The following is a 15,075-nucleotide window of genomic DNA, read 5'->3' as shown; positions in this document are numbered from 1 at the left end:
AGGATCTACAATGTCCTGAGGGTGTTTATAAATGATCTCTTGCACAGCTAGTTCTCTAAGGTAGTTAATACCTTTTTCTATAGTGGTCCATTTGCTTAGGTGGCTCAGAACATCATCTTTATAGGGATACCTGCTCTTTACAGCTGACAAGAGTAGCCTCCAGATACTGATAGTGTTTGGCTTTTTCGCAAGCGCCTTATCAATACCACCGTCTCTGGACAGGGATCCCAACTGTCTGGCTTCTCTGCCATCTAATTGCATGCTGTCTGCCCCATTATCCCAGCATCAGAGCAACCAGGTAATAATTGGCTCACCGTCATAACGGCTGAAGTCTTTCCTTATATTTCTCAGGTCCTTCAGGGATAAGGAGTGGTAGGTTACCTCTATGTCCGAGTCCTCCTCCTGTGATAGTTCTGCTTTAGAAGGACCTTTCTTCTGTGATGGGTCTCATTTTAAAGGACGACCAAGACAGCCCTCATCTTCATCAGGCCCTGACTCTGCCTGAGAAGGGCCCTCACCTGTGTCATGTGATGGCTCTGCCTTAGAAGGCTCTGAGTCATCATCCTTCGTTTCTCGAGTTGATTTCTTTTGGTGTTTCTTCCTGATTACAGGGGCGATTGGTACTGGCACGTATTGGTCCTCTGATCCTGAAGTAGGCATAGAGCACTTGCATCTGCACTGAGCACCAGTAGCAGATGGGGGTAGAATCACCGTGGCAGACACCGGGGTTGGTGTAGCTGCGGTGCCATCATTGAGGTTTAAGTAACTACAGTGCCCGTTGTCGGAGTTGGAGTGGCTGCAGGATCCGTCGTTGGAACTGGAGTGGCTGCAGTACCCATTGTCCGAGTTCGAGTAGACGCAGTGGCTGTTGTGGGAGTGCTGAGACTCGGTGGGGTCTGAGTAGCTGCACTGGCCATCTTGGGGGGTGCAGCAGCTGCGGTGTAGGCTGCCAGGCTTTGAGTAGCTGCAGTGGCTGTAGGAGCTGAGGTGGCTGCATAACACCTACACCTGCACCGATATTTAATTTTATAGTACACCTGAAACACATTAAGGACAACTGATAATAAAAACATACCATTTAGATAGCCCCATCCGAAATTCACAAAATCTAGCGGAATCAGCTTGGCAGAAAAGGGGAAGGTACTATTTCCCGAAGTAAAATTGAAGGTGTAATCATTAATACAATCAGCTAAAGGACGCCCGAAGTACGCAGATAAAGTCGCTGCTACCGATTCGCGATTAAAGCTGCCCATCATTGTGTCATAGAGATAAGAGATCGGAATAGTAACTGCCCAGTTTATCACAGCATAAATCAGCATGAAACCCCATAGCAAAATGATATATTTCGATACTTTTCTGCTAAACCATATGTAAACATTAATAAGAAGCACGCAATAACACAGTGCTCACGGCAGGTAAGGCAGCATTGCAATACTCAACTGTGAAAGAAACTCTATAAAGAGAAAAAGGGCGAGAAGGGAGAAGAAGTGTGAGACCCTCGTGATCCCCCCTCTTTATACTGAGAATGATGTGTATGGGATGGAATACCTTCGTTGGTCAATTTTGGGTCACCTGTCCTGTCCGCTCCTCCCTGCAGGTGCGACCCTTCTGCGGCTCTTCACTTGTAATCAGTGAGGAACTTAGCAGTGACCTTGGTTTCTCTAAGAATAAGTACAGCAAGAGCCTTTCTGCATAACATCCCTACCAGTGCCTCAGCGATAACTATAAACTTTGAGTGTTATCAGTCCTAGAAGCAGACACTGTCTGCAAAACATGCAGTTACTTTCAGAAAGTGCAGTTACTTAGAAGAGACTTAGCTGAAAGTAAAAATCACTGAAAGGAAAATTGGCCTGGTTTAGGCCAAATCAGGACAACATCAGAAATCCAGGCTACATGAAACTGTATGTTTAGCTACTCTGTCTTCCTGTATCTGAATATAGTAAGGTGCAGTTTAATGAGCTGTATCCTGCATTCGGTCATTAGCCACACATCTCTGCCATATGACGTACAGATACTGGAGAAAAACCTTATCTTTCTTATTACTAAAATACCTTATCTCTCCTATTACTAGAAAACCTGAAAGTGATAGGGAGTAGGTTACATAAAAGGATTCATCAGGCTGCAAAGGAAGGTAAAAGCAGAGATTACTCTTGTCATTCTGATTTGAGGGGAAGATATACATTCATTTTCAAAACTGATTATCAGTAGCAAAACCTCCAGCATGTAAGTGCTGTGGATAATTGTGAGGGCGTGACTTGAAAGCATTGGCCCACTCAGCTCTGTCTGTGTTTGAGATGGGATGCTATCCCTGACATCTTGGAGGAAGGGGGTTGTGTGTGTATGGTGCAAGGAGAAGAGGAACAGAGCTGGGGGTTGTGTTTAAGCCCAGAAAATTAAACTAGAATACTCTTTCCACATCCCAGTGGCTTTTTTTTTTTTTACCTCAGCTGTTAGCTGTGTGCTTTCCTGAAGTACAAGATGTTATAATAATCATTGCGTGAAGTCACAGCTGTAGTGTTTTCTAAAAAGCTGTAAGCGCTGCAGGCAATTGCATGCACTCCAGAGCTTAAGAGGTGAATAGCGTAGGAAGGACTTGAATCTTATTTCTGAGTAAGCAGGCCAAAGAACTCCTTCCTTCAGGGAAGTTTTCTTTCCAAGTACAGAATTTCACAAGTTTCTTAGATAAACCTATGTCATTAGGCTAACTGGCCTTCTTGATAGTGGTGTGTATTGTTCAAGGGGAGCTATTTAAAACACTTCAGTAACCTTATGTCAAAGGCTCCACAGCTTTAACTGTGCTATTCTACAGCTCTAAGGAGTATGAATTAAGGACAAATTAGCTTCTGAAATGCATGCAGGTTATGTGGTCGTTCATCATTCAGCTTCTTTGAGAAACAGCTAGCGAGTGTTTATTGCAGAAGCTCAGTATCAGGCAGGAATTGTTATGTAAGTGCTTATGGATCTTAACTATGTTTATGCAAATGCTTTGCAGGAACAAAGAAAATTCATCACCCTTAGAATCAAATCAAACGCAAAGTAAAAATAAACTGAAAAAGAGGAAGATAGCTGAAACCTCTAAAGTTATCACAGAAACACTGCCATCTGCAGAATCGGAGCCTGTTGAAATTGAGGTTGAGATTGCTGAGGGGACAATTGAAGTGGAAAATGACAGCATCAAAACACTTGAAGTAGCTTCTGCAGAGCAATCTATAAAGTACATACAGACAACGGGTATATCAGATGAATCTGCTTTGGCTCTTTTGGCAGATATCACCAGTAAGTATCGTCAGGGAGAGACAAAATGCCAGATCCAAGAAGAAGGTGATAGCGCAACTGATCCCTCATGCAAACAGGTAGAAGGTATTGAAATTGTGGAACTTCAGCTGTCACACGTGAAGAATTTATTCCACTGTGAGAAATGTAACCGTTCGTTTAAATTGTTTTACCATTTTAAGGAACACATGAAAACACACTCTACTGAGAGTTACAAGTGTGACACATGTGATAAAAGGTACCTACGAGAGAGTGCTTTGAAACAGCACCTCACCTGTTACCACCTTGATGAAGGTGGTGCCAGCAAGAAGCAAAGACCTGGAAAAAAAATACATATATGCCAGTACTGCGATAAGCAGTTTGACCACTTTGGACATTTTAAAGAGCACCTCCGGAAGCACACAGGTAAGAACACTGCTGTAGTCCTGTACTTGTGGCCTTGGCTCTAGCATTTTGGGTTTTTGCATGTTTTGGGGAAATAGAGAATATGCTGAAGAGAACACGTGACTCCTGAGTACTAGAAATACTTGACTTCTAGTTACAACTAAAATACTGGTGTTTTGCTTTTTATTTTTTTGTTTTCCATTGATATAAACTTTGAGGGATTGAGGTGGTTAAAAACAAGCACCTAAAACCAGAAAGCACTAATGAAGCTTTTCTCTCAAGTCTATTAAATCTTAAAGATTTTTTTCAAAATAATTTCTTAAAGCATGTTTTCTTCAAAAGTACCAAGCTGAGGAGCTACTCTTATTTTCATAATTCTACTAGTAAATGTTTCTGTTGAAATATGATCTGAACTGTGAGATTCTCGGTGGAATACACAGTTTAAAGGTTTTCTTTAACTAACAGAACTTCTGAGCAAATGCCTATTAATGCATTAGGCATAAAATATCCCCCTAACAACCCTCTCTTGTACCATCTTGTTTGAAAGTTTCATCCTTGCTCTTGACATCTCATCTATGTTTTCATTTTCTTTGGTAATTAACATAGCAAAACATTTCTAGTGACTATAGTAGACTTTTATTACTGTAAAATCTGCCTCTCTGAAATCTGGATAGCATCTTTTGAGTATAAAATTACTTGTGCTTCTTCTATATAATATGGGAGGTTAAGATGCTATTTCTTCACCTCACTGAAAAGTCTGTACTATCTGAATAGGTAATGAGCATTATATAGATAGCTCTCTGAATATAAAATTCAGAAGACCGAGCGGATGAGGCCCTCTATAGACAGATAGGTGTAGCCTCACATTCACAGGCCCTGGTCCTCATGGGGGACTTCAACCACCCTGATATCTGTTGGACGGACAACACAGCTGGGCATGGGCAATCCAGGAGGTTCCTGGAATGCGTGGATGACAACTTCCTTCTCCAAGTGGTAGAGGAGCTGACGAGGAGAGGTGCCACGCTCGACCTTGTACTCACCAACAAGGAGGGGCTGGTGGAGGATGTGAAGCTCAAGGGCAGCCTTGGCTGCAGTGACCATGAAATGGTGGAGTTCAAGATCCATAGGGCAGCGAGGAGGGTGTGCAGCAAGCTCACTAGCCTGGACTTCAGGAGAGCAGATGTTGGCCTCTTCAGGGACCTGCTTGGTAGAGTCCCTTAGGATAAAGCCCTAGAGGGAAGAGGGGCCCAAGAAAGATGGTTAGTATTCAAGGACCACCTCCTCCAGGCTCAGGAGCAACACATCCCAACAAAGAGGAAGTCAGGCAAAAATGCCAGGAGTCTTGCATGGATGAACAAGGAACTCCTGGATAAACTCAGGCACAAGAAGAAAGCCTACAGAGGGTAGAAGCAAAGACAGGTAGCCTGGGAGGAATACAGAGAAATTGTCCAAGCAGCCAGGGACCAGGTTAGGAAAGCTAAAGCCCTGATAGAATTAAATCTGGCCAGGGATGTCAAGGGCAACAAGAAAAGCTTCTATAGGTATGTCAGTGATAAAAGGAAGACTAGGGAAAATGTGGGCCCTCTCTGGAAGGAAACAGGAGACCTGGTTACCTGGGATATGGAGAAGGCTGAGGTACTCAATGACTTTTTTGCCTCAGTCTTCACCGGCAAGTGCTCTAGCCTCACCACCCAAGTCGCAGAAGGCAGAGGCAGGGACTGGGAGGATGAAGAACCGCCCACTGTAGGAGAAGATCAGGTTCAAGACCATCTAAGGAACCTGAAGGTGCACAAGTCCATGGGACCTGATGAGGTGCATCCACGAGTCCTGAGGGAATTGGCGGATGAAGTTGCTAAGCTACTATCTATCATTTTTGAGAAGTCGTGGCAGTCTGGTGAAGTCCCCACTGACTGGAAAAGGGGAAACATAACCCCCATCTTCAAGAAGGGGAAAAAGGAAGACCCGGAGAACTACAGGCCAGTCAGTCTCACCTCTGTGCCTGGCAAGATCATGGAGCAGATCCTCCTGGAAACTATACTGAGGCACACGGAAATCAAGGAGGTGATTGGTGACAGCCAACATGGCTTTACTAAGGGCAAATCGTGCCTGACAAATTTGGTGGCCTTCTACAACGCAGTCACAGCATTGGTGGATAAGGGAAGAGCGACTGATGTCATCTACCTGGACTTGTGCAGAGCATTTGACACTGTCCCGCATGACATCCTTTTCTTTAAATTGGAGAGACATGGACTTGACAGATGGACTACTCGGTGGATGAGGAATTGGCTGGATGGTCGCGCTTGAAGGGTTGCAGTCAATAGCTCGATGTCCAAGTGGAGACCAGTGACGAGTGGCGTTCCTCAGGGGTTGGTATCGGGACTGGTCCTGTTTAACATCTTATCAGGGTTGGTAATTCTTTTTGATGTAGGAATTTGACATTACCAATGGCTATTATCTTTGTCTCAATGAAAGGAAGGAGAACTATGGAGTTTCTTTCTCGCGCATGCATACAGTGCCTTAAGCAGCTTCTCAGTCCCTGGAAAAAAACCTTAAAATTGTCTTCTATGTCATGTAACTGAACGTACTACCAAAGTCATCTCTAGAACTTATGAAGAGGGAGGTTTTTTGTCCTGATCTAATGTTTTTTTTCCCTTTATGAGAATGAATGAGATTTCACTTGCCAATCATAAGTAACTCATAGGACAGAAATTCTGCAAGGCTGCACTTAATATATATCTGTTGAGTTCAATGGCTCTAATTTGTCTTACACAAGAAGAGTGATTTCCTCATACAGAAATCAATCTTAGAATGAAGTTACTGCTCTCAATATGCTTGTCTAATTCTGGTATTTTGCAAAGCTTATATCCCCTGACAGGAAGAGACACTGAACAGCTTTGATTCCCTCTGATTTTATTGGGAATTTTGACTGCTGAATATTTCTCAAAATTAGGCCTTCTTGATTATTTTTTTTGTTTTTCCTTTTATGGAGTGTGTGTGTTCTCACATGAACGAAGGTGGAAGTGAAGGAGTTGTGATGTGCTCCAAGCAGCCAAATTAATCAGTCCTTGTCTGAAAATCCTGTAACTGAAGTAATTTGTATGCAGATTATACAAACCACTCAGAAAAAATTAATCATAGAATCATAGAATGTCCTGAGTTGGAAGGGACCCACAAGGATCATTGCGTCCAACTCCTGTCCCAGCATAGGACAACCCCAGAATTCACACCATGTGTCTGAGGGCATTGTCCAAATGCTTCTTGAATGCTGTCAGGCTTGGCGCCATGAGTGCTTCCCTGGGGAGCCCGTTCCAGTGCTCCACCACCCTCTGGGTGAAGAACCTTTTCCTAATATCCAACCTAAACCTCCCCTGGCATATCTTCCTGCCATTCCCTCGAGTTCTGTCACTGGTCGCCAGGGTGAAGAGGTCAGCGCCTACTCCTCCACTTCCCCTTGTGAGGAAGTTGTAGACTGCAATGAGGTCTCCCCTCAGTCTTCTCTTCTCCAAGCTGAACAGACCCAGTGACTTCAGCCGCTCCTCATACGGCTTCCCCTCCAAACCCTTCACCATCTTTGTGGCTCTCTTCTGGACACTCTCTAGTATCTTCATATCCTTTTTATACTGTGGCGCCCAAAACTGCACACAGTACTCAAGGTGAGGTCTTTGCCGTTCTTCATAAATCTAAAATATGTTTTACAGGAAGTGTACTTTGAACTGCAAATAACATCTTCCATAGGAGTGAATAAATGGACTCTTATTTACATACCTTGAATAAATGATCCCAAGAAGTTCATTTGATAAATGCCTGCCTTTGGTGTGTTTGGGGAGGGGGGAGAAACCCCAACCAAACAACCCAACTAGGCTTACTATTTCTCTTTAAACCCAATTTAAGTAATGATATGGCAGCTTTATGGTTATGGTTGAATTCCCTGGTATTTCTTACATATTAGGCAAATAAAAGTCACTGTGTTGTTATGAATGTCTTTGGGTTAAAAGATATTTATTTTGGGCAATCTCCTTCCTGTGGCTGTAGGATTATAAAGGACCAGCACAATATTGGACTATCTTAGGTCAGAATTTCTGTCCTGTGAGTTAGTTACAATTGGCAAGTGAAATCTCACCTGTTCTCATAAATGGAAAAAAAAATAATCGTTAGATCAGGCCAGAACCCTCCCTCTTTATAAAATCTCGCTTAGATGAGACTAAACTTGTAGCTGGATGACACCCGAGGGAAGAGAAGCAAGTTGTCACCTTTAGCAGAGGAGTTTATCCCCCAGCTTGCCAGTGCGTTTCTCAAGCTAGAGGCAGGCTGACACGCTGTCTGTGTTTTCCATCGCTGCTGTGACCAGTGCAGCCAAGGTTGCAGCATTGATTTGCACTGTGCAAGAAGTCACGTGATGTCTTTTGGCCTTTAGATATTGCCACTGTTGTCTTTGAATTGTCACTTTCAGATACTTCTGGCAGAATACATTGAAGATTATTGAAGAATTTGAGTAAGAATAGAATAAATCTGTCCTTGACTGGGTGGTGCCTTGCTCCAAGTAACTCTTTAAATGTGACCAGATTGCAGGGCAGGTGAAGGTCTGTGGTGAGTTTTGTTCTGTAGTATCCTCTTGGCTCACCAATGTATTTGATTGCTCGCGCAAAGTCCGTGATTTTTAATCTACAAAACTGATGGCAATTCAGCGTCCTCTGCATTACCTGTACAACAGTCTCCGAAAACATAGCCTTTTATAACCATTAAGGGAAATATTCCCACCATTTAACATTTTTCTGTGGCCTTTAGGTGTATAAGCGAGAATTATAGGCTACTTGTGGATTTCTTTGGAAAAGCTAGTTAGGCACTTCTGAATATCTTTATTTCTGAAAATACAGATTTATTGGCTTTCCATCTCAGTCAACAACTACTGCATTCCTGAAAATGTAGGCTTTTAAACTTAATCTATCTAGAATAGATTCTTACATTACTCACTGAAATGTCTCAGCCTCTTTTGGAGTTCATTAAGTAGTTTGTTTCAGTGGTTATGTTGATATCAATACCTCCACAGATTAATTATCAGACTTTCAGAAGAAACACACTGTTCCTAATTTTTTGTACTTTAATTTCCTTGAATTTCATTGCATTTATGCATGATGAAATTAGTGAACAGAGATACCAGTTCTTTGTTATTACTTGATGATGGTAATAACAATATACTACTTTGGATGAAAGTTTTGGGGTTTGTTTTGTTTGTTTTAATACTGATGCATTGTTACTTCATGGTCATTCTGTGCCAACTTTTTTCTGGAGCTCAGTTTCAGCTCTCAAGCATAAGCTGTTATTGTTCTTGAAAATAAAACTTTTTATTATTTAAAAACTTCCTTCTATAATGTGTCCCTTTGTATATACTAATGTTGAGTCTTTAAATGTTAATATTATCAGGTGAAAGAGAGAAAAAGCTGCTATTTCTTTAAGATATTTTGTCAGAATAGTAATCTAACTTCCATAAAAACCTACATGCACCTTAAATGGCACTGGTAATTGTTACATTGTCGTTCGTTTTTTTTTTTATAAATGAGAATTATGACTCCACATTAGATTTTTGCCCTTTTATTTACATAAGTAAAGTTTACACAGAACATCTTTCTCTTCTTCTGTAGAATAATCCACTTGGCCATGTCTTTACAGCATATTTATCAACCTACACAAAAGGGAGAGAGGAAGAAGGGAGAGCTGACCGAAAACTGTCTGGTTTTATACGCTTACAAATCCCTGTGTCTGTCTTAACAGGTGAAAAACCATTTGAATGTCCAAACTGCCATGAACGTTTTGCTAGGAATAGCACACTCAAATGTCACCTGACAGCCTGTCAGTCTGGAGCTGGAGCTAAAAAAGGAAGAAAGAAGCTGTACGAATGTCAGGTGGGTAATGGAAGTAGCAGAGTCTGAGAGATACCTCCTTCCTGTGCTGAGGGAGTGTGGGAGTACTGAGCAGGAAAGGCAACGAGAGCAGGCTTATGTCTCCAAGAACTTTTAGTAAAATAAATTATAAAGATTGCATTCAACCACAACATGAGGGTAAATTCTTATATCTAAGTAGTTCCATTTAAAATATGGAATTACTGATATGGAGCTTCATAATACTTTGTTAATCGGAGAGATTCTTATGGGTAGGTAAGTGTTCTTATGTAAGATTGTTATGGGTAGGTAAGTGTTCATCTGCATCTTACTGATCTTTCTGCTTCCTTTTCAAGGTTCTTGATGCACTGACCTAGGCCTTTCCTGCTTGTAAGCACATTTCACTAAAGTCCAAAATACAAAGTACTATTTTATTTCCTATTTTACTATTCTTCTGTTTGATACCAATATATTGACTTTGCCTGGAAAGTCATTCCAACTTATGATGACAATCTGTAATGTCTTTTAAGCAAATATAAATGCTGTAGATGGATAGCTAGGGTACTTGATCACTATACGTAGCTGACATTTGAAAAGCTGTTCAGAAGAATGTTACTTAGCTTTTAGAAGTTGATTCTGAAAAGTTGGAAAATATGAGAGCTGAGGTTGGTTATAGCATTTTTATTTGCCATTTTGCTGCTCCACTGCTGTGACAGTCTCAAATAAGAACACACTTCCCCCTCTCCCCCCCCTTAAGGCTCTTGCCTTATTCAGTTCACAGAATGGCTGTGGTTTGAGGTTAAATTGGGTTGTGTAGTAAAGAAAACTGCTGGATATCAGCTTTATTTGTTCCAAAAAAAGAGAGTGATCTTATTCACAGAAAACACTGAATACTGCAGGAGATCAATGAATTCTGTGTTGCTAATCAAATCATTTAATCAGAAGTTTCACCGATGCTGTTGCATCGTTTAGTTGTTATGCTAGTCTGAAGTTAATTCTTGGGAGCATACCTTTGTCTTAAAGATGAGTTTGTTTTGAACATGAGAACTACTGTATAACACAAAGTTGTACCTAATAGCTTCATTGAAGATACTGTTTTGTCTTTGTGACCCTTTGGTTTAATGGCTTCACCTCATAGCTTTCTCTGTTACAGATATTGTGAATGTGGGTTAGTGTTATTTCAGCCTGCAGCAACTACGGCAATTCTTGGATAAATTTTTCTTGATTTTTTTTTCCTCTTTAGAAATAAATTTGAATAGTGTTCAATAAATAAAATCTTGTCTGTCTGAACAAAGGGGAGAAAACAAAATTGTGCTTGCTTGATGAGCACTTTTGGTGCTCTTCAGCATATGCCTTGAATACCGAATTGGACTCCACGTGGCAGGAACAGTAATTATGTGCTTGGGCGTTGCTAATAGTCATTACCTTTATGTATGACTAAGTAATTTTGAGTGCTTATCTATAAGGTTAATATTTTAAGAAGTGCGTGTGCAACTTCTTTCTAAAGCGTGAGCCTGGAGGGGGACAAAAAGCATGTCACTAGCATCACAAACATGGTTTTAAGACTTCAACAGCAAAATGGGGATATTCAGCTCCATTGCACAGACCTGTTCCTTGAGTTAATCCCTGTCAGATACTCTATCATCCTTCTGTGCTGTTGCTGAAAATTGAGGAGATAGAACATTCTGTTTCAAAAATATTTGCCAACAGTGAAGGGGTGCCAACAGTGAAATGCATATTCTTTGCTGCTTTCTGCAGCCAAGAACACTTGCATGGACAAAGACCCCTGAGCATGTTTCTCTACTCGAAGCCTGACTCTACCCTACTCTTCTCTCTCTTCTGCCCTGGCACCTCATTCATTTCTGCAGTGTCCTTGTGTGTTGCTTTCAGGCTACTTACCTCAGTGCCAGCTGAAGGGAAGGAAGTGTGCTCAAGTGCTTTGTGAAAATAGTATGTCTGCAGTCAAAGCAGTACTTTTAGCCAGAAGAGACTTAAAGGGATGGAGTTTTAAGAGATTTTTATCTGCTGAAATCACTCAAGTATTTTTTTGAAATGGCAAAATGGGAGAGTTTAGTCTAGCAAGGTAAATCTTACAATGCCATGAACAAATGAAAGCTGATAAGGAAAAGTTGGCTAGTTGTTGGGGCCTGGATCATGGAAGAACTATAGAGAGAACATACGAGTACACTGTTATGTAAGAGCATGAGTCAGCAAGAAAGCATAAGGATGTGGCTTGCTTAGGCTCATAGCAAGTATCCAATCAGAACAGTAGAAGTGGCGCACAGCCGGAGTGTGCACAGTGCTTGCAGCCAATAGCTTAAGGCGTAACCGAGAGATAAGAAAAGTATGTATGTTATAAAAGAGTGTGTTAACTACAATAAAGTGGACTATTAGAGCATCATATTGGTGTGCTGTAGTCCGTTCCTCGCATGGACCCCAACAGCTAGTAGTACTGCATCTAGAACTTCAGTAAAAGGACAGTTTGTATTACACATTCATCATATGATATTATTACATAAATAGCTTTCCACCCAAAATTCTAGCACCAGACATTTATTGGGGCATGAATCTATATGTGAATTTCACATAAGGTTGAAATAAGAAAATTTTCAAATGCTGTACTGACTCATAAATTTTGTAGGTATCCTGTGTATGCACAACTCAAAATGGCACACCGTGTCTTAAAAATAAATAAATACCAGGTCTTCTGTTCATCTGAAGCTGACTTCTCAGCTTTTACCTCTAACGTACATGTTTTTTTAATCCAATTAGCAAGAAGCTACACTATGTGAAGCTATGATCTGAAATAGGCACTATAATTTGTCATATTTTTGTTGGCACCGTTTAACATACTGTATCTTTTGTTTCAGGTTTGTAACAGTGTGTTTAACAGCTGGGATCAATTTAAAGATCACTTGGTAATACACACCGGTGACAAACCCAACCACTGTACCTTGTGTGATTTGTGGTTTATGCAAGGCAGTGAGCTGAGAAGGCATCTCAAAGACACGCACAATATTTCAGAACGAATGGTGGCAGAAGAGGTTCTTCCAGTGGAAGCTGTGGAAGCTGAACCAGTAACATCAATGACTATAATAGAACAAGTGGAGCAAGTCCATGTCCTACCAGTAATTCAGGTACAAGTGGATCCTGCACAGGTAACTGTGGAACAGATGCACCAGGATCTCATACAGGACAGTCAAGTGAAAGGCACAGAGATGGAGGAACTGCAAGAACAGGTGCAAATTAGTTACTTGGAAGTTGAACACATTCAGACTGAACAAGGTGCTGAAGTTCATGTGGAGCAGTTACATGTTGAACATGTAAATCAAATACAGATGGAAGAAGTACAGGCAGAGCTTATAGATGGAACAGATCTGGAACAAGTAGAATATGAAAGTGTTGATCAAGGAGAAGCAGAAGAAAAGGAAACTAGTCAAGTAGATGATGTAGATAAGGAAGATCATGAACAAGCTGAAGACTTAAACACTCAACAATTAGTGGACACACAGAATGAAAAGGTGGATGACTAGGACAAATAATGACACTGTGCAGGTTTAGGAATGAAATACCCAATTATTTTTGTTAGCTTTTACATTGGTTTTTGAACCGTCAGTGGTCATCTTTCCAATATGCTGTCCTTAGGAAGCTGGACAAGTGGACCAAAGTTAGCTTTCTTCATGTACAACTAAACTTCTCTCATATGTGAAAAATAACTTTCCCATTCATGTAATACCATGGAACAGAAACTACCACAGAGATGAACAGCTTTGTGAGGATTTTAATAATGAATAGCTTGTGCCACTGTTATGCTATCCCTGGGTATATGTAAGAGTAACTTTACCTCTTTTCCTCTTGTCATAGAAGCAAACTCTTGTTATAGGTTTGCAGGGTGTCTGTGGCAGAAGAATCAGTAAAATCTGGTGGGTTCTAATGTAAGTGGCCAATTGGGTACCTGTGAATTTTCTGGGCAGACTGTTTGCTGTTTCTTAACAGCAGTCCCTAACTCTCAGGCTGGGGAAAAAACATTGTTGCTGGAGGTCTCGGAGCACAAAAATCCTGTACCTTTTCAACGCTGACTGGTTAAATTTCTGCAAAGCTCCTAGAGCGTTCAAGAACCTAGTTGAGTAAAAGGCAATGTAGGAATGTTATAGCGCTTTATATTTTTGCTTAAAATTGTCAGCTACTAATTTTTTTTTATTATTAAATTTAGTGGAGGAGTGAGGGAGGAAACAGATTCCACGCGGAGGCAGCAGTATACTCTAAAAGGGATGCTTTAAACTAGGAAAAGCTCAGTAGAATCTGTGGTAAACATGAGCTGGAAGAAAGCTACCAGCAGGCTCTTCTTTTATAAATTGTCATTTTTGAAAATGAATATTTTTAAGCATAAATACAGAGAAGACTTGTCTATGTGGTATCAGGTTCATTTTATTGAAATGAAATTCTGACACTTGACACACAGATGTTGTACTAAAAGTAAAAGCCATAGGTATGAGTGCTAAAATGTGGATTGAAAAGTAGGAGTGTAAATATTTTAATCAATATTAGACATTAAAACAATACCAGCCATGAAATGTTGCATTATTTGCTTCATCCAATAAATTAGGAAAAACTGAGTGACTGGCAATTACAGTGCCAGATCCCAGTGGCAAGAATCAATCTCATTTTAATAAGCTTAATAGCTCATTACTGTAAAGTTAAATTTGTTTAGAAAATACTTGTCTAGCTCTATGTTTAAGGATGCTAAGGACTTCTAATTCTCAATTATTGCCTTGAGATTAGAGGTGCCTCCATACTTCTGAAAAACGTTCTTTTCAAAGCCTTAACTAAAGGGAGGAGTTTTTGCAAGGATGTTCCCTAATGCTCTTGGTAATCCTGTAGACCTTCATTAAAATCAGGCTTTTCTATTAAGTCTTCTCCAAATGCAGAATTATTTCCTGAGATTTGTGCTTTTATTTAGTCTCATTGAAAATTATTCTTGTGTTTCATCGTAGCATAGCCTTTGAGAAACTGTTGCAAAACAAACATGGATCTCAATTAAAATTTCAAACAATTTGATTAACGTAACTTGCATTCTTTTTTTATGATGTTTTGTGTTTTCTGAGATGCAAGTAATATGTGATGAAATTCTGTGCAGAGGGAAGAATGTGGCCCAATGTTAATCATGAAAGTAAAAGTTGGATATTGTGTTTATACCTGGCTTCTAATAAGAAGCCTGTCTTTTGATAACACACGGGGGACAGGCCTGCTTGTTTAGCTGCATAACTCTAATTTTTTAGGTATTTGTGCATATAGACACAAGGTCTATATCTGTGGAATTAAAGGAACAATCTGGCTGTCTGTCTAACCACTGAAACTAACTTTTAGGTAATTTAAAGTCCAATGTAAATTGAGAAGGTATGTGGTATTGGTAACAGGGCCGTGGTTTGGTGTCCTGGTTTGGCCTAAACCAGGCTGATTTTCCTTTCAGTGATTTTTACTTTCAGCTAAGTCTCCTCTAAGTAACTGCACTTTCTGAAACTAACTGCATGTTTTGCAGACA

General features: G+C 40.6%; 1 protein-coding gene across 2 annotated transcripts in view; it reads left to right on the top strand.

Moving 5' to 3' along the window:
- Positions 1–14,478, top strand: part of LOC137675749 (zinc finger protein 131-like) — a 38,520-nt gene extending 24,042 nt beyond the window's left edge. For both annotated transcript variants that reach the window (XM_068421948.1, XM_068421950.1), the window contains exons 5-7: positions 2,993–3,678; positions 9,427–9,557; positions 12,404–14,478. In XM_068421948.1, the coding sequence (XP_068278049.1) occupies positions 2,993–3,678; positions 9,427–9,557; positions 12,404–13,066 (1,480 nt within the window). In that variant the 3' untranslated portion in view covers positions 13,067–14,478. The remainder of the gene's footprint in view (positions 1–2,992; positions 3,679–9,426; positions 9,558–12,403) is intronic.
- Positions 14,479–15,075: the final 597 nt, after the last annotated feature.

This window comes from Nyctibius grandis, chromosome W, assembly GCF_013368605.1.
Source record: "Nyctibius grandis isolate bNycGra1 chromosome W, bNycGra1.pri, whole genome shotgun sequence".
In the NCBI taxonomy this organism is placed as follows: Eukaryota; Metazoa; Chordata; class Aves; order Nyctibiiformes; family Nyctibiidae; genus Nyctibius; species Nyctibius grandis.
This window is presented reverse-complemented; position numbering and strand designations above follow the sequence as displayed.